Source organism: Carcharhinus amblyrhynchos, chromosome 5 (genome assembly GCF_965287045.1).
Source record: "Carcharhinus amblyrhynchos chromosome 5, sCarAmb.v2.hapA, whole genome shotgun sequence".
In the NCBI taxonomy this organism is placed as follows: Eukaryota; Metazoa; Chordata; class Chondrichthyes; order Carcharhiniformes; family Carcharhinidae; genus Carcharhinus; species Carcharhinus amblyrhynchos.
The window spans coordinates 122553616-122577972 of record NC_137328.1 but is presented as its reverse complement, the minus strand read 5'-3'; the positions used below and the strand labels follow the sequence as shown (position 1 = coordinate 122577972).

General features: G+C 43.6%; 1 protein-coding gene across 1 annotated transcript in view; it reads left to right on the top strand.

The window, feature by feature from the left end:
- The first annotated feature begins 205 nt into the window (after positions 1–205).
- nop14 (NOP14 nucleolar protein homolog (yeast)) overlaps positions 206–24357 on the top strand; it is a 52475-nt gene continuing 28323 nt past the window's right edge. The window contains exons 1-8 of the mRNA XM_080189507.1: positions 206–318; positions 4476–4669; positions 7345–7479; positions 12695–12836; positions 15849–15994; positions 17958–18086; positions 20219–20341; positions 22051–22182. Coding sequence (XP_080045633.1) covers positions 4487–4669; positions 7345–7479; positions 12695–12836; positions 15849–15994; positions 17958–18086; positions 20219–20341; positions 22051–22182 — 990 coding nt within the window. The 5' untranslated portion in view covers positions 206–318; positions 4476–4486. The remainder of the gene's footprint in view (positions 319–4475; positions 4670–7344; positions 7480–12694; positions 12837–15848; positions 15995–17957; positions 18087–20218; positions 20342–22050; positions 22183–24357) is intronic.

Sequence of the window (24357 nt, the reverse complement as noted above, 5' to 3'; positions counted from 1 at the left end):
GTTGAGTGTCAAATCTAAATGCTGCTGAAAGTATGTTTTGAGATGTTTTAACAACTTAAAGGAATTTGAAGGAACTCGCAAACAGTGAGGGTGGCTTCAGACAATTTGCCAGCTTCCTCCTTGCCCGTATCAAAGATGGCGGCGCCCGAGCCAGCGGAAGCGGATGCTTGGTCACGTGATGCTGCGCAAAGCGGGGGGTTGTGACCTTTGACACGTGCTGGAACCGGGTCCGGGCCTTGCGCGTGGCGACTGGAGCGGGTGTTCCGAGGTCTCCGTGGTAACGGTGCGTGCGGCAGGCGGCTTGTCGCCTTGGTAACGGTGAGTGCGCGGCCACGGGCCGGCGGGAGGCGGGTGTCCCCTCAGTGCGGCCGGGCGGCCCGGGGAGGGAGCCGGGGGTGGCCAGCCTGCAGCTCCCCCCTCACCCCCGTCACCACCTCACCCCGTCCCCTCACCCTCACCCCATCCCCCCCCACCCTCACCCCATCCCCCTCACCCTCACTCCATCCCCCCCACCCTCACCCTCATCCCCCCCACCCTCACCCTCATCCCATCCCCACCACCCTCACCCTCATCCCATCCCCCCCACCCTCACCCTCATCCCCCCCACCCTCACCCTCATCCCATCCCCACCACCCTCACCCTCATCCCCCCCACCCTCACCCTCATCCCCCCCACCCCCACCCTCACCCCATCCCCCCCACCCTCACCCTCACCCCATCCCCCCCACCCTCACCCCATCCCCACCACCCCCCCACCCTCACCCCATCCCCACCACCCCCCCACCCTCACCCCATCCCCACCGCACTTCCAACTCACCCCATCCCCACCACCCCCCCACCCTCACCCCATTCCCCCCCCACCCCCCCACCCTCACCCCATTCCCCCCCCACCCCACCCTCACCCCATCCCCACCTTCCTCCCATCCCCCACCCTCACTCCATCCCCCTCACTCCTCACCTTGTCCAACCCCAACCTCATTCCAGCCACATGGGGAATGGTCGAGAGCTTCAAGTTTTTAGGTGTCCAGATCGCCAAAACCTGTCCTGGTCCCCCCACCCACCCACCCACCCCGTGCCGACATTATAGTTAAGAAAGCCCACCAAAGCCTCTACTTTGTCAGAAGACTAAGGAAATTCAGCATGTCAGCTACGACTCTCACCAGCTTTTACAGATGCACCATAGAAAGCATTCTTTCTAGTTGTATCACAACTGGGTATGGCTCCTACTCTACCCAAGACCGCAAGAAACTACAGAAGGCCATGAATGTAGCCCAATCCATCATGCAAACCAGCTTCCCATCCATTGACTCTGTCTACACTTTTCTCACTGCCTTGGCAAAACAGCTCGCGTAATTAAAGACCCCACGCACCTCGGACATACTCTCGTCAGTCGGGAAAAAGATACAAAAGTCTGATATCAAATATCAACCGTCTCAAGAACAGCTTCTTCCCTGCTGCCGTTAGACATTTGAATGGACCTACCTTGCATTACGTTGATCTTTCTCTATACCCTAGCTATGACTGTAACACTACATTCTGCACCCTTCCCTTCTGAATATAGGATATGCTTTGTCTGTATAGCGAGCAAGAAACAGTACTTTTCACTGTATACTAATACATGCGACAATGATAAATCAAATCATTGAGAATCCATGGCCATGTGTGCGATTGCATGTGGACTTTGCTGGGCCTGTTATGCGTTCCCATGTTTTTGATCATGGTAGATGTATACTCAAAATGGTTAGTGCTCCACTACTTCCAATGCCATGATTAAGAACCTACGACAGAGTTTCAGTACACAGGGGATACCAGAAGTCCAGGTGTCCAACAATGGCAGAGCCTTCACCAGTAGTGAGTTCTAAAGCTTCGTGCTTTTCAGTGGTATCGAACACATCAGAACAGCACCTTACCACCCAAAATTGAATGGGCTGGTGGAGCAGGTGGCGCAAACATTTGAAAGTGGCATGAAGAAACAAACTGGTGGCATTTATATAGACAAAATTGGCATTTTTAAAATTTGGTTATAGAGCTACTTTGCATACAATGACCAGAATCATTCCAGTTCAGCTGTTGTTAATGGGATGTCACCTTCATACCAGACTAAGCTTACTATTCTCAAACCTGGTAGGAGGGTAGAATCTAGACAATAGAATCAGAAAATAAATTATGTCTCTGCAAGAACAGTGGGGATGTTTGTAGTCAGTGACCAGCTTTACATGAAGAATTTTGGGGGGTGATCCGAGCTAGGTTTCTGGGATCATTATGGCAAAACAGGGCCAATGTTCCATCAGGTAAAAATCCAGGGTAAGGTCATGAGTTAATAACTGTACCACCTCAGGAGCAAGGAAGCCGCCCCAGAGCAGGCTTTGGTACCAGATGGTACTTGGTGATGGACAACTGTGGAAACAGCTGCCACTGGCATAGAGCAGCCCGTCCTTCTGAACAACGAAGAAATGTACTCCGAGGTGAAAGCTGAAGGCATCCTGAGTGAGATGAACCCCAAAGTGGAAGCTGCATCAGTGCCACTTTGACTCTTCCTCTGGAAATGATGGTCCCAATTTGGTTCACGCCACTAGATCCAGCATCATTCCCAGCTGACCTTAGACCAGTCACCAAGCGGCGGAAAGAACTCCTTGTTTCCTGGTGTTGCACCTGGAATATCCTTGTTTCCTGGTGTTGCTCCTGGAATACCCTGCTGTACTCTCCATTGAACCAGAGTTGATCGCTTGCTTTGGGGTTAATGGTAGAGTAGAGCAAAATGCCAGGCAGTGAGGTTGCATGTTGTGGTTGAGTGCTATTCCGCTGTTGTTGGCGTCCCATAGGGCCTCATGGATGCCCAAACTTGAGTTGCTAGATCTGCTCTCTGAGGGGAGTTCTGGACCGGGGGGCAGGGGGGATGTTGTAGTGGTCATGAAGGAGACAGCGGATCACCAGTAGACCACCTCGTGGGCTTTGTGGAATACAGGTTTCTCTATTAAGCAAGCATGACCTTGCCCGATGAGAAAAGAGCAATGGGAGTTTGAAATCTGTGCTCACAGCCTGGACTGGTATTATAGATCGGAGCTTAGGAATTGTGCTGTTGGAAGCCACAGGTGCAGCCTTTTTTGTTTGTGTTAAATAAAATAGTGTGATACTGGAAGACTCGCCCTGGCACTTCTGGCTGAAGATTGTTGCGGATGCATCAGCCTTATCTTTTGCACCGATGTACTGGTCTCCTCCATCATTGAGGATGAGGATATTTGTGGAACCTCTTCCTCCAATGAGTTGTTTAATTGTCCATCACCATTCAGGACTGGATGTGATAGGATTGCAGAGCTTAGATCTGATCCATTCGTTGTGGAATTGCTTAGCTCTGTCTGTTACTTGCTGTCAGTGCTGTTTGGCTGTGTTGTAGCTTCATCAGGTATGCCTGGTGTTGCCCCTGGAATGCTCTCTTGCACCCTTCATTGAACCACAGTTGATCCCCTGGCTTGGTGTTAATAGTAGAGTGTAGGGGGTATATGCCAGGCCATGATGTTGCACATTGTGTTGGAGTGTAATTCTATGCTGCTGATGGCCCTCAAGGATGCCAGTCTTGAGTTGCAAGATTTGTTCAAAATCTATTAGCACGGTGATAGTGCCACATAACATGAGACTTAAAGCATACCTCTTTGACCGAACTTTTCATCTTATCTAATACCTCCTTATGTGACTCGATTTCATAGTTTGTAATACCCTGTAAAACACCTTGGGGATGTTTTGTTATGTTAAGGTGCTATATAAATATAACTTGTTATTATTAACATAGAGTTTGTAGTTAGATGTTTGTACGTACCAGCTCGGTGGTTTGCACTGCTACCTCACAGCACCAGGATCCCGGGTTTGATTCCCGGCTTGGGGCACTGTCCGTGCGGTGTCTGCACGTTCTCCCATGCACCTGTCTGCGTAGGTTTCCTCTGGGTGCTCTGGTTTTTTTTCCCACCGTCTGAAAGACATGCTGGTTATATGAATTGGCCATGCTAAATTCTCCCTCAGTGTACACGAACAGGCGCCGGAGCGTGGCGACTAGGGGATTTTCACAGTGGCTTCATTGTGGCATTGATGTAAGCCTACTTATGACACTAAGAAATAAACTTTATATTTGGAGTTAGAATTAAAACAATCCTAATCCAGGTCCAAAAGTTGAAATTTGCTTCCACAAAGAAGAATTGATACTAGATCAGTTGTTTAAAACTGAGGTTGTTAGGTTTTGTTAACCAAAGTGATATGTGTGAAGTTAGGTGTCGGGTATATGAAGATAGGTCGCAGATCAGACATGATCTTGTTGAATGGTGCATGGCTCAAGGAACTAAATGGCTTTCTGCTGTACGGTGAAGCAGCTTGACTGCCACGTCTTGTGCATTTTTTAAACACGTATTTCCCTTAAATATGAATCTTCCTTGGCCTTGAAGGCAGTTGTGTACATTACAAAGAGTATTTCCTTTTACAATTATTCAGAACTGTGAAAGATGGGGAAAGTTCAGAAGAAGAAGATTACTTCTGATAACATAAGGAAGACAAAGACCAAGCGAGACATTAAGACAAATCCGTTTGAGGTGAAAATAAACAAGCAGAAGTTCAATATTCTTGGCCGGAAGACAAAGCATGACCGTGGATTACCTGGAGTATCTCGATCAAAATCTATTAAAAGGGTAAGAGAGGATGTTATCTGTTTCGTATGTTATATAATCTGTTGCTGGTCATGATGACATAAGGAGGCCATTCGGCCCATCCTGTCTGTGCCAGAGTATTGCTAAAACAATTCAATTAGTCCTCCTCTCCATCTCTACCCCATAGCATTGCAAATGGTTACCTTTGAAGTAGATATCCATTCTATTCCGAAAATCAGGGTGGCACAGTGGTTAATACTGCAGCCTCACAGCGCTAGGGACCCGGATTCAATTCCCGGGTTGGGTCAGTCTGTGCACAATCTGCATGTTCTCACTGTGCGTGGGTTTTCTCTGGATGCTCCAGTTTCGTTCTAGCGTCCAAAAGATGAGACGTTAAGACAAATCCGTTTGACGGATAGGTGCATCGCTAGGTGCAATGTACATGCTAAAATTTTCCCTGGATGTACCTGAACAGGCACTAGAGTGTGGTGACTGGGGGGGCTTTCACAGTAGCTTTATTGCCGTGTTAATGTAAGCCAACTTGTGACACTAATAATTAAACTTTAAGTTACAATTGAATCTTATTCCACGATACTTTTCGGCAGTGTACTCTAGATCACAACTTGCTAAGCTTAAGACAAAATCATCTAATTTTCTCCTTGATTCTTTTGCCAAACCCCTTAAATTTTTGTCGTCTGGTTACTGATCCTGCTACTAGTAGAAACAGCATTGACAGGTTTTGATAGTGTCTCTCTATCATAATTTTAACCCCTCTAATTAAAAACCTCCTCTTAACATTCTCTGTTTTAATAATATGATCCTGGTTATGCAGGGATTTTCCTATGAAGGTTGAGTCTGTTTAGAAGAATGAGAGGTGACCTTATTGAGACATTGAGAATTCTCAGGGAGCTTGGCTTGTTGCCCCTTGTGAGAGAGTCTAGGACCAGACAATATCATCTCAGAGTAATGGGCCGTCTGTTTTAAACAGAGATGAGGAGGAATTTTTTTCTGCTCAGAGGAACTATGGAATTCTTTACCGCAGAGGGCTAGAGAGGCTGGGTCATTAAGTATGCTCAAGGCTGATGTAGACAGGTTTTTAATCAGTAAGGAAATTGAGGTTAAGCAGTGAGGTAGTGGCATTGTCACTGGACTAGTATTCCACAGACCCAGGGTAATGCTCTGGGGACCCAGGTTTTAACTCCCACCATCGCAGATGGTGAAATTTGAATTAAAAGTCTGAAATTAAAATTCTGATGATGACCATGAAACCATTGTCAATTGTCTTACAAATCCATCTAGTTCACTAATGTCCTTTTGGGAAGGAAATCTGCCATGTTTACCTAGCCTGGCCCTCATGTGACTCCAGACTCACAGTAATGTCGTTGACTCTTATAAATGCTGGCCCAGCTATTGACACCCATGAATGAATAAAATAATGAAAAGAGTATTTATATGGCTGGTCAGTTCAGTTTCAGGATGTTAATAGCGGGGATACAGCAAAGAGAATGTCAAGAGAAGGTGATTTGATCCCCTCTTGTTGAAGATGGTTATTACCTGACACTTGTATAATGTGAATGTTACCTCTCACGTATCAAGCCTAAAGGTTTCTCCAGATCTTTCTCCAAATTCTGCACCTTGACTTTTATTCAACCCTTCTTTTCGTCAATCCTTTGTTTATTTCTCAAGTCTTATTGGGTAAGAAGATACACCCATTCTCTTGGGTCCCAGAGATCCTATTTTATCTCATTTCTTAGAGTCATAGAGGTTTACAGCATGGAAACAGGCCCTTCAGCCCAACTTGTCCATGTCACCCTTTTTTATTGCTAAGCTAGTACCAATTGCCCACATTTGGCCCATATCCCTCTATACCCATCTTACCAATGTAACTATCTAAATGCTTCTCAAAAGACAAAATTGTCCCCGCCTCTAATATCACCTCTGGCAGCTCGTTCCAGATACTCACCACCCTCTAAATGGAAAAAGCTGCCCCTCTGGCTCCTTTTGTATTTCTCCCCTCTCACCTTAAACTTCTGCCCTCTAGTTTTAGACTCCCCTAACTTTGGGAAAAGATATTCACTATCTAACTGATCTGTGCCCCTCATTATTTTATAGACCTCTATAAGATCACCCCTAAGAACATAAGAACATAAGAAATAAGCCTCTTACGCTCCAGGGAAAAGAGTCCCAGTCTATCCAGACTCTTATAACTCAATCCATCAAGTCCTGATGGCATCCTAGTAAATCTTTTCTGCACTCTTTCTAGTTTAATAATATCCTTTCTAAAGCAGGGTGATCAGAACTGTACACAGCATTCCAAGTGTGGCCTTACCAATGTCTTGTACAACTTCAACAAGACATCCTAACTCCTGTATTCAATGTTCTGACCATTTCCAGCAATTCAGTACTGCAAAAATTGTTCTGTAAGGAAGAGTGAGAGAAAATGTGTAACAAATAATGCCTGCCAGAACATGCTCTGACTTAGCAACTACTGCTTACTCTGCCTTTATGTTTTTGTCTAACTCTGAGCTAACCAAAAAGCATGATGGAATCATAGAAACTTGCAGCGAGGAAGGAAGGTGTTTGGTCTGCCAAGCCTGTGCCAACTATCTGGCATTGACAGACCATTGAGTCATTGTGTATACAAAAAGCTGAATATTATTACACTGTTCGTCTTACTGAAATATTTAAGATACTTTTGTCACTCACTTGTGTTCCAGCGCACAGAGACTTTATTGAAAGAATACCAGAGGAAGGGGAAGGCCAATTCATTTGTTGACAGACGATTTGGTGAATATGATTCTGGGTTAACAGCAGATGAGAAGATGACAAAGAGATTCTCCCTGGAACGGCAGGTAACATTTCTATACCTGCTTTTTAATATTCCATTAAGAAAAGGGCACATTGTCTGATAGCTGTGCTTCCAGTACGATCACACCGGTGCAGCACTGAAGGAAGCCCGGATTGTCAAAGATGTCTTTTTTCAGACATGAAACAAAGATTCCCGTCTGTCTGTTTGAGTGGGTGTTAATAATCCCATGGATGTTCAGAGAAACACAGTAAGAAGTCTCACAACACTAGGTTAAAGTCCAACCAGTTTATTTGATAGTAAACTCTCAAGCTTTTGGGGTTTGTCCCTTCATCACATGAATGGAGAGTTCTGGCCTCAGACAGAGCATATAACAGTACACACGGTTTACAGATTACTGATTAGAACCTGGTGTTGTGAGACTTCTTACTGTGTTTACCCCAGTCCAACGCCAGCATCTCCACATCTTGTTCAGAGAAGATCAGGGAGATCTCCCTGTTGTGAACCAAAAGAAGATTTAGTCCATTCCTTGACTTATATAATGTAAAACGAATTGATAATTCACTTATCTCGAAGCTAATCCCAACTTTGCAATGTTGTTTGATTATGTTATGATCTGGCAGATGTTAATTGCCATGCAAACCAAATCCCAAAGGGAAATCTGGCGTACAACTCTTTTTTTATATTTCAATCATGAGAAGCCACAAATTCCAGTAACATTTTGGGGATATTACACATTGAATTAAAACATTTATTAACAAATTAAAAGCAAACTTAAACACCCAAAATCACATTTACACTGTTAAATTTTGAATTTAAAAAACATTTCTTAAACAGACTAGGTTAGACTTAAAGAAAACACCCTCCAGGCACAATCCCCTATGGATAATTAAATATAAAAATCAAGTAATATTACTCTCAAGGCAAAGCTTTAAGGAGGTAAACCACACAATTTCTCACTTCATTCTTCCACTGTGCTGTGGAACTTAAAAACGTCAGACACCAGACTCCTTTTTTCAGCCCCAGGACTTGTATGGCTTAACTGGATAGCTGATTTAAAACTGCTGTCTGAAAAACAGACACTTCTCTGGTTTGGCTGGATTATTTTAGTTCTCTTCCCAACAAAAGCAGCACCTCAGAGGTCTCACGTGGCCACTCCATCTAAGCTTTCAACATTTCTGTTTAAATATGTGTTGCATAGTTAAGTGGTTGCATGATTGCTTTAAGAGTCAGTTACATGATTTGAAGGTGATGTCATTGGAGTGTTTCACAGGCCCCTGCTTTAGTTTCATTTTTTACTCTGTATAGGCAACAACTCCTGCAATAAATTTGGTGTTGTCATTTTGAATTTTTATTTAATGTCTTCCCAGTACTCCACTTTTTAACATGGAGACTGTTGACTTGATTTTTCTTTCAAATGACTCTAGCAAAGCATCCATTCTTTTCAGTAATGCCAGATACTGCCTGGAATCTCACCTCTCTCTTATCAAAAAAAAAACTCTTAAAACCACACAGAGAGATTCCACCCTTTTTCAACTGTGTAGTGAGTCTTCTGCTCTGCCGCTATGTACTGTGACACGTGTGCAGATCCTGCAGTTTAGAGGAGTCTACCTGATTTTTTTCCCCAGTAAGAAATGTAATCCCCCCCCAATCTTTTTTTTCTTACTTGGTCTTCCTTCACTTAACCTCAATTTTTAATCCTTTTTGTTTAAAACCAACAACCTCTAACATTGTTCAGACATAACGAAAAGAAAATTGGCGACAAGTCAGGATTTTGTTTCATTGAGGACATCTAGAAAAGATTCTAAGTAGAAAAAATTGATTGTTGGTCCTTGCACTTAATATTAGAAGGCTGGGGAAAATCAACAGGATCGTGTAGCGGCAGAGCGCAAGATTCATCACGCAGTTGAAAAATGGTGGAAGCTCTCTATGTGACTTGAAAAGTGTTTTTTTCCTGATAAGAGAGAGGTGAGATTCCAGGCAGTGTCAGGCACATTTGAAAAGAGCAGATGCTTTGCTGTACAGCTAGAGTCATTTGAAAGAAAAATCAAGTCAAGGAGAGTACTGAGAAGACATTAAATAAAAGTATACTGAACAGTCTTGAGTTGCTAGTGTTGAAGAGAAATGGTGGGTCAGTTAGGCATCATGGGTCCTTTCAGTGAAGAAAATGAATCACGGAGTTCCTGTGCAGAGTTTTCGGTACTTTGTATGAGCGAATAAAATTGCTCATATAAAGTTACAAAGCAAATAAAGTTGCTCGTACCAGCTTTTCTCAGTACAGTAAGAAATAAAATCTTCAATTTGCCCTGGAGTTTGTTTCATCCAACAAAGCCGAGATGCAAAAATTACAATGAGTTGACAAAGATCCTTAAAGAGCGTTACTCTCTTAAGCCACTGACCATTGTAGAATGGGTCAGATTCCATCAAAGGAATCAAGTGGAAAGTGAAAGTATTACTCAGTTTGTGACAACCTTAAAAACATTGAACTGACGTGTGCAAACCGCGTCCTTTTCTTTTTGTTTAAAACCCACAGCCTCTAACGTAGTTAGGACATTACAGTATTGTTTCTACTCTTTCATTTTGATTCAAGTGTCCTTAGCTCCTCTTTGAAACTTAACTCTCCCAGAATACAAAATTCTTCACATTCTCCTCTACTTTCAGGTCAAATTAAATCTAATAACCTTGCCTTATTTATTTATGATGTTCCCAAGTTATAAACCCTTTTTATATCCAATTGAAATTTAACAGCTAAAAACCCAACCACTCACTTACCTCATAATGAAAATTTCTATAATTAGCTTATTTATTTACACAACATTCACTTGAAGTACATATCTCCATTCCTTTGAAGTCATAAGCCTTATAAACAACCAGTCCCCAGCTTAATTAAATTAGTTTACACACACACAAACACAATACAGACATCTACACAGATGTTTCACAGAATGAAACCCCAAAAAATGAAAAATAACAACATCTTTTGTTGCAATGAGCACAGGAAAAGCTGCTAACAGGAGTAGACTTTGGATTGTTGGAGTGGGTGCGAATTGGCTATCTGATTGTCATGTGTGCGATCTTGCCATACGCAGACGTCTGCCTATCTAACAGTCGGTTCTGCATTTCAAAATATTCCATTGTATATAAAACACTGAAACATTTCTACAAGGAATGTTAAAACACAAAATGCAAATCCTTCTCTCACTTCATCATAGTTACAATTGATGCCTCATGGAACAAAAATGTTTGAAACCGGCAATAAAAAACAGATGCTAGGGAAAAACTGAGGCAGCATCTGTGGAGAGAAGAATGTCGGGTTAACGTTACAAGGTGATGACCTTTCATCAGTGCGTAGAAAACAGGATGGCGTCTAAATTCTGCTGGCTTACTGATGTTGGGAATTCTGCAATTGCTTGGGGTGATGGGGAGTTCTGGCTGTCAGTCATTAAGCACCCCCACCCACTCCCTACAGAACAATTCCAATGCTCTGGGAATCTGACCATTCAGGCACGTCAGCTCATCAAAATGTAGGGAGTTTTAACACTTCGATTATAATGCATGAGCTGCAATTGATTACTCCTGTTACAGCTCCACTTTTCCTGAAACCTCTGCATTTATTACTTCAGCTGATGGCCCCCTGAGTCTCCAGCTTTAACTTTTAATAGTACAGAGAACAACCCAGCACAGGAAACAGGCCCTTCGGCCCAACGAGCCCGCGCTGCCAGTAACGTGTAGTTTTCTCAACGTGTACATTTGTAATAGACAGATCTTACACTTGAATGCCTGCATGGCACATTCAGTTTTGTAATATTGTAGTTTTGATGGAACATTGAGCCAGGATCTTGGAACTCCCACACTAACTGCAATGTGGCTGCACCTTTATAGGTAGTGGCAGTTCAAGAAAAAGGTTCGATACCACTTTAAGGGCAGTGAAGAACAGGCAGCAAACGCTGGTCTCAACAGCAACACCCACCTCCTGGGAATTAATATGTTTTCAAAAAGGCAGGAAAGGAGGAGGAAAATTTAACATAGAAAATAGAAAACAAAGAACATAGAAACCCTACAGTACAGAAAGAGGCCATTCGGCCCATCAAGTCTGCACTGACCACAATCCCACCCAGGCTCTACCCCCATATCTACCCACTAATTGCTCTAACCTATGCATTTCATGACACTAAGGGCAATTTTTAGCATGGCCAATCAACCTAACCCACACATCTTTGGACTGTGGGAAGAAACTGGAGCACCCGGAGGAAACCCACGCAGACACGGGGAGAATGTGTAAACTCCACACAGACAGTGACCCAAGCTGATGAATAAACACAGAAAAGAGAACTGCCTTGATGAGTACCTGAGCTATACAGAAGGTTTATAACTTCCTGCGTCAAACTAGCCGATCTGAGCCAGCAGGGCAAGAGAAAGTACTTTTTTTTATTGATTCATGGGACAAGGGCGTTACTGGCTGGCCAGCATTTATTGCCCATCCTTAGCTGCCGTTGGAGGATAGTTAAGAGTCAACCACATTGCTGTGGCCCTGGAGTCACCTGAGTAGGGATGGCAGATTTCCTTCCCGAAAGGACGTTAGTGAAGCAGATGGGTTTTTCTAACAATCGGCAATGGTTTCACGGTCATCGGTAGATTCTTAATTCTGGATATTTGTAATTGACTGCAAGGTAATCCTAGCCTTATAAAGAGACAACAGCAGATTCCAAACACTAACCCATAGAGCCATAGAAAAGTTACAGCATAGGGAGAGGCCATTCAGCCCATCATGTCTGTGCTGGCCAAAAAAGAGGCGAAAAGAAACTAACCCATCATTTGATCCTACTTTCCAGTTCCTGATCCATAGCCAGGCAGCTTACAGCAGGCCCAGTACCTCGTTTGCACTCTTTATAGTTTTGTCAATTTGCTTTGCTACATTTAACGATTTTTAAATCTGTACCCCTAGATTCCTTTGTGTCTAACCCACTTAGACTCTTAATGAAAAGCAGAATACTGCAGATGCTGGAAATCTGAAATAAAAAGAGAAAATGCTGGGAATACTTGGCAGGTCAGGCAGCATCTGTGGAAAGAGAAACAGAGTTAATGTTTCAGGTCGATGTCCTTTCATCACAAGCTAGTCTCTTTCTTTTCCAATAAGTCAATAAGCTTCTCATTCCCACCAATCGAAGTGCACCACACGACACATCTATGTTGAAATTAATTTGTTCATTGATGTGCAATCTTACTGGATTCACCAATTTGTTTTGATCTTGTTGCTTCAGCGCCTGTACACGAGGAAGGACATGTACAACCTGAATGAGGACGAAGAGCTCACCCATTTTGGGCAATCCCTGGCAGACATTGAGAAGTTCAACGACGTGCCAGACAGCGACAATGAGATGGAGGATAAAGGCCTTCTGACTGGTGAGTATGGGAATTATTGAGTGGATTGACTAAGGGAGCTTAATTGGTGGTAGTGAGAAGATGGTTGAGCGTTTGTAAGATTATTTAACAGTGTTTTCCATCTCTCTCCCAGGAAGATAGTTTTTTTCTTAAATTCAGGGATTGACAGATGTGCGAAGGGAGCAGGAGTTCATTATAGATTGTGATGGGATGAATTTGTGTTGATAAATTTTAAAAAAAACTTGCATCTTTCATGACCCTAGGACCTTAATTAGTCAATTAAGTACCCTGAAGCGAAGGTAACATTTGGCATGCATAGGCAGCTGGGATCAAGTGGGTCCCCTGAAGAGTATAGAGATTGTCGGAATAGAGTTGAGAGAAATCAGGAGGGCAAAAAGGGAACATGAGATTGTTTTGGCAGATAAGACAAAGGAAAATCCAAAGATCTTCTACAAATACATAAAGACAAAAGAGTAACTAGGGAGAGAGTGGGGCCTCTTAAGGATCAACGAGGTCATCTTTGCAAATCCACAAGGGATGGGTGAGATCCTAAATGAACATTTCTGTTTAGTATTTACTGTTGAGAAAAGCATGGATGTTGGGGAAATAAATAGTGATGACTTGAGGAGTGTACAATTTAAAGTGAAGGAGGTACTAGAAGTCTTAAAGTGCAGCAAGGTAGATAAATCCCTGGGACCTGATGAAGTATATCCCAGGATGTTGTGGGAAGTTAGGGAGGAAATTGTGGGTCCCTGAGCAGAGATACTTGAATCATGGACAGCTACAGGTGAGGTGTCTGAAGATTGGAGGGTAGCAAATGTTGTGCCTTTGTTTGAGAAGGGGTGCAGGGAAAATCCTGGGAACTACAGGCAGGTGAGCCTCACATCTGTAGTAGGTAAGTTGTTAGAAGGTATTCTGAGAGATGGGATCTTCAGGCATTTAGAGAGACAAGGACTGATTAGGGATCCCTTTTAAGGCACCAAACAAGTAAACAAACTCAAATGAACTTAGGGACAAAAGGAAGGGGACAACCCGAACAAAACACAGGTGGATGGAGAGTTCTGGCCTTCGTCAGTTGGATGGAACTCTCCATTCACCTGACGAAGAGGGGAACCTCGATAGCTTGTGAGTTTACTATCAAATAAATCGGTTGGACTTAAACCTGGTATAGTCAGACTTCTTACTGTGTTTACCCCAGTCCAACGCCGGCATCTCCGCATCATGTGTATAATACACCCCAGCCCCTGCGATGCCCAGCGGGCGTGGAAGGCATCAACTGCGCCCATGGACACCACATGCTCCCTCTCCAGGGACACCTGGCCGCGAACGTAGCCGTATCAGAGAGGCAGGCATTGGGACTGATTAGGGACAGCCAACATGGCTTTGTGAGTGGAAAATCATGTCTCAGAACTTGATTGGGTTTTTTGAAGGGGTAACCAAGAAGGCAGATGAGGGCAGTACAATTAACATGGACTTTAGTAAGGCCTGTGACAAGGTACCACATGATAGGTTGTTGCATAAAGTTAAATCTCACGGGATCCAGGGTGAGGTAGCTAATTGGATACAAAATTGACTTGACGATAGAAAACAGAGGGTGATTGTAGAGGGTTGTTTTTCAAATTGGAGGCCTGTGACGAGTGGTGTTCCTCAGGGATCTGTGCTGAGTCCACTGTTATTTGTCATTAATATAAATGATTTGGATGAGAATTTCGGAGGCATGCTGAGTAAGTTTGCAGATGAAACCAAGATTGATGGCATAGTGGACAGTGAAGAAGGTTATCAAGGATTGCAACGGGATCTTGATCAATTGGGCCAGTGAGCTGAAGAATGGCAGATGGAGTTTAATTTAGATAAATATGAGGTGATGCATTTTAGTAGATCGAATTGGGGCAGGACTTTCTCAGTTAATGATAAGGTGTTGGGTAGAGTTGTAAAACAAAGAGATCTCGGATTACAAATTCATTGCTCCTTGAAAGTAGACAGGTGGACAGAGTGGTGAAGAAGGCATTCGGCATGCTTGGTTTCGTTGGCCAGAACATTGAATAGAGGAGTTGGGACGTCCTGTTGAAGTTGTACAAGACACTGATCAGACCACACTTGGAATACTGTGTATTGTTCTGGTCCCCCTATTATAGAAAGGATATTAAACTAGAAGTAGTGCAGAAAAGATTTACTAGGATGCTACTGGGAACTTGATAGTTTGAGTAATGAAGAGAGCTTAGACAGACTGGGACTTTTTTCTCTGGAGTATAGGAGTGTTAGGGGTGAGGTCTATAAAATAATGAGGAGTGTAGACAAGATAGATAGTCAACATCTTTTCCTGAAGGTAGGGGAGTCAAAAACCAGAGCGCATTGGTTCAAGGTGAGAGGGGGCAGATATAAAAAGGTTTAGAGGGGCAGTTTTTTCACTCTGAGGGTGGTGAGTGTCTGGAACAAGCTGCCAGGGGCAGTAGTAGAGACGGGTACATATTTGCCTTTTAAAAAGCATTTAGATAGTTACATGGGTAAGTTGAGTAAGAGGGATATGGGCCAAATGCAGGCAATTGGAATTAGCTTAGTGGTAAAAACTGGGCAGTATGGATAGGTTGGGCCAAATGGCTTGTTTCCATGTTGTAAATCTCTATGATTCTAAGTGGAATTGCTGCATTATGTAGGAAACCTGGAAGCCAGTGTTAACTGAGGGATAAATATTACCCAGGACATCGGGGAGAGCTATCCTGCTCTTGTTCAGAACGCAGTGGCTTTGGATTTTTAAGTTCACCTGAGAGGCCAGAATTCGGTTTAGCTGAATGACAGCATCTTCCGAAAGTGCGGTGCTCCCCCAGAGCTGCTGTGGAATGTTAGAATTGATTTTGGGCTCTGCGATGGAACTTGAGCCAACAATCTCCTGACCTGGAGGTGGGAGTGCTACCACTGACAGCTGATATTGGCTCCGACAGAAAATATTGGCTTATTTGAAATAAGTTGTGAATACATGGCTGGCTGTATTATTCTTCATGTTCCTGAAGTAATGTGTTCCCTCTTTGCTGGCAGCTGAGTTCACTGCTGCGGCACACTTTGGAGGTGGTGGGCTGTTACAGAAGAAGGCTTCATCTGAGCAGCAGGAGGAGGAGGAAGCAAAACCCAAATCCCGCAAAGAGTTCATTGACGAGCTTATTGCAAAATCCAAGAAGGAGAAGGTATAATTTACAAACTGTTTCAGGTACCTTGTGGTGATGGGTATGATTGGTTTTTGCCATTGGTAGGGGCAGGGGAACCTGAGGCACCTCTGGCGGAGGTGTCACTGCATCTGACTCCCAACCACATGCCTGTGGTTGCAGTTTGAGGTTTGTCTAATTAAATGGGGTCAGACCACATAAAAGAACTTCCTTTTCTCCAATGATCACAGGTGCCTTTTAGTGCTTCACAGGGCAGTGGAGAGAAAACAGATGGCACTTCAGCTGGAAGGTCGAGCACGGTAGTCAAAGGAGGCAGTAGAACATGGTCAAAGTGGATTGTAAGGTGGTTTGTGAAGGTTGAGAGGTTAAGGTGGCTGAGAATGGAGTGGGAGTTAGGACCTCAGGGTGGAGCAGTCCCCAGAGTAGGGAAAAGGATTTCAACGATTTAGGTTTATATGACATAGTAAAACAGCCCAAAATGCTCAACCTGAGCAACATGACAAAAATGACACCAAACCATCTGGAGTCCGTAGAGGTTTACAGCATGGAAACAGGCCCTTTGACCCAACTTGTCCATGCTGCCTTTTTTTTAAACCCCTAAACTAATCCCAGTTGACTGCATTTGGCCCATATCCCTCTGTACCCATCTTACCCATGTAACTAAATGCTTTTCAAAAGACAAAATTGTACCAACCTTTACTACCACCTTTGGCACCTTGTTCCAGACAACTCACCATTCTCTCTGTGAAAAAATTGCCCCTCTGGACACTTCTGTATCTCTCCCCTCTCATCTTAAACCTACAGCCTCTACTTTGAGACTCCCCTACCTTTGGGAAAAGATATTGACAATCTACCTTGGCTATGCCCCTCATTTTATAGACCTCTATAAGGTCACCCCTCAGCCTTTTACGCTTCAGAGAAAAAAGTCCCAGCCTATTCAGCCTCTCCTTATAACTCAATCCATCAAGTCCCTCCGTTCATCGTGGAGACATGAATACAAATGATCAAAAGCTTTGTCAAAGAGGTATTTCACAAACTATCTCAAAGGAGGATATCCAAAGTAGTTTTGGAAGGGTTTGGGGCCCAGATAGCTGAAGATAAGGCCACCAATTGAGGAGCAATGGATACTGGGGACAAACAAGAGGCCAGAGTTGGAGGAGTGTTGACATTTTTGAGAATTCTAGGACTTTAGGAGGCTTCAGAGATGGGCAAATGGCAAGGCTTTGAGGGATTTAACACTCAGAGGAAAGATTTAACTTCAAGGAAAAACTGAACTAGGAGCCAGTGTAGGTCAGTGAGCACAAAGGCAATGGGTGAACAAGATTTTATGTGAGCCAGGATGCAGCTGCCAAGCTGTGAATGAGCTGACGTTTACAGAGGAGGAAAATCTTTCAAGTCTTTGGCATGTGGGAAGTTATTGAAAGCTAATGAGGATGTGAGTGATGTAGTGCAGAGGTCGTAGATAGAGCTATGAGTGCTGCAGATTAGGAGATGATAGGAGTGGGTTTCAGCAAAGTAACTGGTGGGTGTTGGGGCACAGCATGGTGGGAAACAACAGAGGAGGTAGAAGGAAAAACTGTATTGTGGATGTTTGCAGGCCTCTAAATTTCCACCTCCACCGCCGCCGCCGCGCCCCCCCCCCCCCCCGGATAAATGCTTCAAGATAACAATTGGGGGTGGGAGAAGGTATTAAGTCATATATTGTGTAGAACCAACACAAGAACCAACAAAGCTGTCTGTGAAACTGGAGATGTCTTGATTCATTCTGGCTGGCAGGATCTCAAAAGCAGAATTAGAACGTGTCGTTAAGTGTTACAAATCTTCCTCACATACAGTGTCCTGTGCACAAAATTTATTGGTTGGTTTTGGTTGCGTATCAGCTGTGGTCTCAGTGAATTTTGGAACAGGCTCGAGGGGCTGAACGGCCTCCTCGTGTTCCTGATGACCTATTTTTGGTAACAGTGCAATGTTCTAATCCGAACAGCATGAGCGGCAGGTTCAGCGAGACAAGGCGCAGGAGCTGACCGAGAAGCTGGACAAAGATTGGAAAGAAATCCATTCCCTGCTGGCTCACAAAGCCCCCAAAGCGGAGCAGAAGGGGGAGAAAGCCAAGGTAAGTGATTTCAGGAACATTTGGCTTCTTCGTATGACCTCAGCCATTGCATAAGGTGCCAATTTAAGAATGAGGTAGTTTAAAAAAAGAAATCGCCTGAATTTTCACTCTCCCTTGCAATGTTTGTCAGATGTTTTTTCATCAACCACTCGTAATGTCTGGTTGCTGGTATTATATGCTGCTATTGCACGTTGTAAATTATTCTGGGAATAGTTTAATGTCAAATAAGATGTACACATTGTCCCTCTGTCTCAATCTTAATGTTTCTCTTGTATGCTTCCGAAATTAAGTATTTAGCTAAGTCTTATTGCACAAAATTACTTTTTAGGCATTTTGTTCACCAATGTCATCTGTATTTTTTTTGAACTTTGAACGAAAAACCCAGCGGCGTTTAACAAACTATCATTGAAACTTACAGCGCAGAAAGAAGTCCATTCAATCCGTTGTGCCTTGCTGGCTCTTTGGAAGAGTATACTGAAGGAACAGTTTCCATTAACTATTGGAATAATGGCAGGATTTCAAGAAATATCCATTTATGCTAACGGATGTGCTATGTCGTTGCATGTTTTTTTTATTCATTCATGGGACATGGGCGTCACTGGCTGGGCCAGCATTTATTGCCCATTCCTAGTTGCCTGAGGGCAGTTGAGACTCAACCACATTGCTGTGGCTCTGGAGTCACATGTTGGCCAGACCAGGTAAGGACAGCAGATTTCCTTCCTTCAAGGACATTAGTGAACCAGATGGGTTTTCACAACAATTGACAATGGTTTCATGGTCACCATTAGATTTTTAATTCCAGATATTTTTTATTGAATTCAAATTCTACCATCCGTCTTCACGGATTCGAACTGAATCCCCCAGAACATTAGCTGAGTTTCTGGAGTCATAGTCTAGCGATAATACCACTAGGCCATCACCTCCCCATATAACTGTAGACATGCTGCTTTATAGCATTGGGGGTCTTATACTAGGCTTATAACATGCCATAAGGTTTAGGTGGCCTGTGTCAACCTGACCCTGTGAGTGAAAGACATCTAAAGGAATCTGAGAGACCTGTAGCCTTCTGAGTTATATGGCAAAGTTTTACATTGAAATTAGGAGCGAGAGTAGGCAATCCAGCCCTTCCAGCCCACTCCACCATTCTATAGGATCGGAGCTGATCTCCATCTCATCCTAACTCCACTTTCCTGCCTTCTTTATCCCACTTTTGATCAAATATTCATCTATCTCTTTCTTGAATCAATTGATTGATTCTGCATCCACTGAACTCTGGGGCAGTGAGTTCCATCGATTCACAGCCCTCTGTGAGAAGTAGCTTCTCCTTATCTCTGTCTTGAACCCCAGTCCTTACTCGACAGCTATGACCTCTTGCGCTAGACTGTTCTAGAAGGGGGAACATTTGGTTAACATTTGCTTTATTAATACCGTTGAGTATTTTATACATCTCAACCAAATCCCCCCTCATTCTCCTGTATTCCAGCAAGTACAAGCCCAGGTTTTCTTGTGTTGTTACCTACCTGAGCTGGCAAAGACGTGAATGACTGAATGGCCTTCTAGTCTGTATGATGCTATGGAAGTAGAGAAAGGCAGCTTACCATACCATACAATACAATAATGCAGCTGCATTATTTTCAATGGGTTATAATATGTGATATCTGTGCCATATCGCCGGGTGAGACCCTGGGTACAGTGAGGATTGTACATGGGATCTTCCCAAATTTAATGGCTCAGATGCTCATTGTCTTAATAGCTGAGTCATTGGAATGAGGTGATAGGCTTAGCATGTTAGCTGAAGGAATATGTCACCCATTTTACTGTATGTTTCATATGAACTACAATTAAAAGCTACATTGGGGTTTGTTGCTTATAAAGCATTTGCAGCAGTGAAGACATGGAAAAGTGGAAGCAAAATGCAAGATGGAAGGATTGTTTAGATGAAGAGATATGGGAGGAGGTTTGTATGGAATGTCAACATCAGCATAAACCAGCTGGGCAGAATGACTAGTTTCTGTCCTCTGCACTCAATTCTATTAACCCAAGAGATTCTTATGTTTCACATCAAAATTTATGAAGTAGAACCTTCCAAGTGCAATTTTATTTCCTCCCATTTTTGATCTTTCCTGCTGCAGGCTGGGGACTATGATATTATTGTACGCGAGCTGGTCTTTGACATGAAGGCACAGCCCTCTGACCGAATGAAGACCAAAGAAGAGCTGGCGAGGGAGGAGCAAGAGCGTCTGCAGAAGCTTGAGGTATGGGATCCACTGAGTTCTTTATCAGGGCTGTTCTCACTGCTCTCCAGCCGATATTTAACCCTCAACCAGCATTGCAAACACAAATTATCCTGCTTATCGCTGCATTGCTGTTTATGTGACTCTGATGCTGATTTCAGGCAAAATGAAGTCTTCAGTCCGCTCTTCAGACTTCATTAAAATGTGCTTATTTTAGTGATAAGATTCTTATTGAATGGCATGGATTCACACAGAACTGTTAACAATTAGCCGAGATAGCTGGAAAGTGCAGACTTCAGGCGTTTCGCGCTGAGCTTGGTTTTTGAACTCTGCGTGTGAAATGTTAACGCTGCGTGCAGAAAAATATCCCGATGATTAGATGAGGATATTGCTTCGGATATACCGTGAGTCACGCTCAACTAAAACGTGCTGTTTCATTACTGCAACCTATTGTTTCACATTAACTTCAATATGCCCACTATAATCAGTTTGGGACTGCGTAAAATCCCTATTCTCCACTGCCCCACGGCCTTCGGCTTGTCACTCAGCACCAAGAGCAGGGAGGTTGATATGTTGATTTTAATACTGGAAGTGTGAGCACAGTAGCGATGCCTCTTAAAATGAGAAGGAGAGAAATGGGCCCAAGAGGAATGCCGGGAGCTTTGGGTACCTGAGTGAGTGAGATGGGACAGATGAATGCATCAGATAGAGAGCACTGGAGAGCCCTGGGGAGGGTGCTGGAAAGTCCAGAACAGACTGGATGGGGCCAACATCAGGTGAATGCAGGATGACCAGCCAACCCTTGATTTACAGATTGTCCTGTAATTGAACCCGCTGCCCCATGTCATGTATGTTTAGCCTGACATACAAATATGTCCTTGGAATAGTCTCATGGGCATTGCATTGTTAGAATCTCACCGAAAGAACTGATCAACCTGCCCCACAATTGTCATCGTCATCTGTGAACTCTTTTTCCTTTCTCTTGGTAACTTTCTCCCCATTTGTTCAAACATCAAAGGCAGTTGATGTAAGGCATCATTCTTTAAATGCACATATTCCGGCACGGTGGCACATTGATTAGCTCTGCTGCCTCACGGTGCCAGGGACTCAGGTTCGATTCCTGGCATGGGTCACTGTCTATGCAGAGTCTGCATGTTCTCCTCAAGTCTGCAAGGGTTCCCTCTGGGTGCTTCAGTTTCCCCACACGGTCCGAAAGACATGTTGGTTAGGTGCATTGGCCATGCTAAATTCTCCCTTAGTGTCCCCGACCAAGCACCGGAGTGTGGTAACTAGGGAATTTTCGTAGTAACTTCATTGCAGTGTTAATGTAAGCCTACTTGTGACACTAATAAATAAGCTTTAAATGTTGACAGACTATTCAACTATGGAAGTCAGAACAACCAAGCCTCACCTTGACATGGCACAGGTCTGGTTGGGTGACCAGGTAGCAGGCAGGAACAGAAACTCTTGGTGTTTTTCTCTTTTTCCACTTCCCCATTGAGCATTGCTGCGGCATAACATCATTCTGTGCACTGATTCAGCTGTGAGAGCAGCTGATCTAATACCGCTTCGGGTTCTAATGTATCATGGTCAATGGAGCCAGTACCTTTTCGGACATCGCAGCACATTTAATAAAAATATAACACAGTGCGAATTGCACTTTTGTTTAACTTTAAAGTTTCACGAACTAACACTGGGTGTTAATTATGTGTTTTGATTCCAAATTTTAGGCAGAGCGAGTGCGTCGGATGCGTGGAGAGTTTGAAGAGAAAGACAAAGATAAACCAAAACACATGTCTGCGGAAGATTTGTATGATGGTTTCATCCTGGACAAGATTGACAAGCCCTGCCTTGTTTACAAGGTGAGGCTCAAGAACTGGTAATATCTGTGCACTGCCCTAGGTTAGATTGAGAGCAATGTTCCTACTAAGCAGCGCAACTGCAGAAGGTACTGTTCTGAGTAAAATATTACACGTGCATCCGTGCAAAGGAATTCAAAGGTATCAGCAAAAAAACTGGAAACACACAGTGACAGAATTTTATAGAGAACATTGTTAGAAAGTGTTTACCATCAGCCTACAAAAAGGAAGTTTATTGGCTTGAAGTTGCTGTGTGATGTTGGTGATAAATATTTTAGCGTATGCCTTTGAAATAATTTTGTTTGCTCTTTAAAAAGATATTACTTGTTTTGGGTTAATCCCTTTGTTAATGTAGCTGACTCTTAGCTCTTTGTTGCTAACATTTTGCAGTCTAATCTCAAAGGCAACATTAATATGGAAAAGACGCTCCACGGAGCATGATCAAAAAAAACGAGGTCAAGTTATTAAGTAGATATTGGCAGAGATGACCAAAACGTTGGATCAAGGAGGCAGTTTTAATAAAGGAGAGGGAGACAGAGAGATGTAGAGATTTGCAGAGGACTGTCTAGAGTGTGAGGGCTGAGAGGACCAAAGGCATATTTGTTTTTTTTGACAGACAACCGTGAAAATGATAATTGTTGTCACTCCAGTTCACACACTCAGTTTCTCTGTGTTGCATCTAATATAATCACAGTACGTTCCACCAAATGCAACCCTAATCTTACACAATTGGGAGAGATTCAGAGCTCTTGTTGCATTATATCAGTGGGTGATGTTAACTTTGGCATGTTGAGCATAATTTGTATCAGCAGTGTGATCCAGCCACTGACTTGACTTCTGCACGTGAGGGCATTGTATCACCTGAAGCAAGCTTGACTATGATGCCATGCATGGTTTAGTAGCTTGTAAATATCTGCACGTGAATAATGGGCCATTTTAGGCAACATACAAGAATGGTTCCAGGGATGAGAAGCTTCAGTTATATGGCTGGATTGGAGAGGTTGGAGTAGCATGCTGGCACAGTGGTTAGCACTGCTGCCACACAGCACCAGAGACCCGGGTTCAATTCCCAGCTTGGATCACTGTCTGTATAGAGTCTGCACATTTTCCCCGCGTCTGCATGGGTTTCCTCCAGGTGCTCCGGTTTCCTGCCATAGTTCAAAGAGCTGTTGGTTAGGTGCATTGATCGTGCTAAATTCTCCATCAGTGGACCTGAACAGGTGCCAGAGTGTAGCGACTAGGGGAATTTCACAGTAACTTCACTGCAGTGTTAATATAAGCTACTTGTGACTAATAAATAAACTTTACTTTGGTTCCCTTTGCAGAGAAGAAAGCTAAGGGGAGATTTGAGAGAGATGTTCAAAATCATGAGGGGGCTGGACAGAGTAGGTAGGGAGAAACTGTTCCTACTCGTAAAAGAATCAAGAAAGAGAGGGCACAGATTTAAAGTGATTTGTAAAAGAAGCAAATGCGATGTGAGAAAACACTTTTTCACACAGCGAGTGGTTCGGACCAGGAATACACTGCCTGGGGGTGTGATGGTGGCAGTATTTAAGAGAGCATTAGGTAATTGCTTGAATTGAAACATAATGTGCAGGGGTACTAGGGAAAGGCGAGAGAGTGGCACCAAACCATGATTCTTGCTTGGAGAGCTGGTGCAGACATGATGGGCTGAATGGCCTCCTGCACCTAAACAATTCTGTGATTCCATAAGGCACTTGTAGAATATTATCCCAGGAATGATTGATGAATGTTCAGAGTAATCCACCATGCCTGGTATTAAAGGAGATAACACTGGGGCTACACAGAGAGTGCGATTAGCTGTCATAATGGGAGAGTTGATATAGTCGGCGGTGAGCCATTTTCATCCATTTATTTCAACCTATTTGGATAATGGAGTAATGAAACATCACAATCACAGAACTGCTATCATTATAGCACACAAGGAAGCCATTCAGCCCATCGTATCTGCACTGGCTCTCTGAGCATTTCACCTACTGCCATTCCCCTGCCGCTTTCCAGTAACCCTGCAGGTTGTTTCTTTTTGAATAATTATCTATTTCCCCATTGAAGGCTTTGATTGAATCTGCCTCCACCACACATTCAGGGAGTGCATTCCAGATGCAAAACACTCGCCCTGTGGAAAAGTTCTTTCTCATATCGCATTTGCTTCTTTTA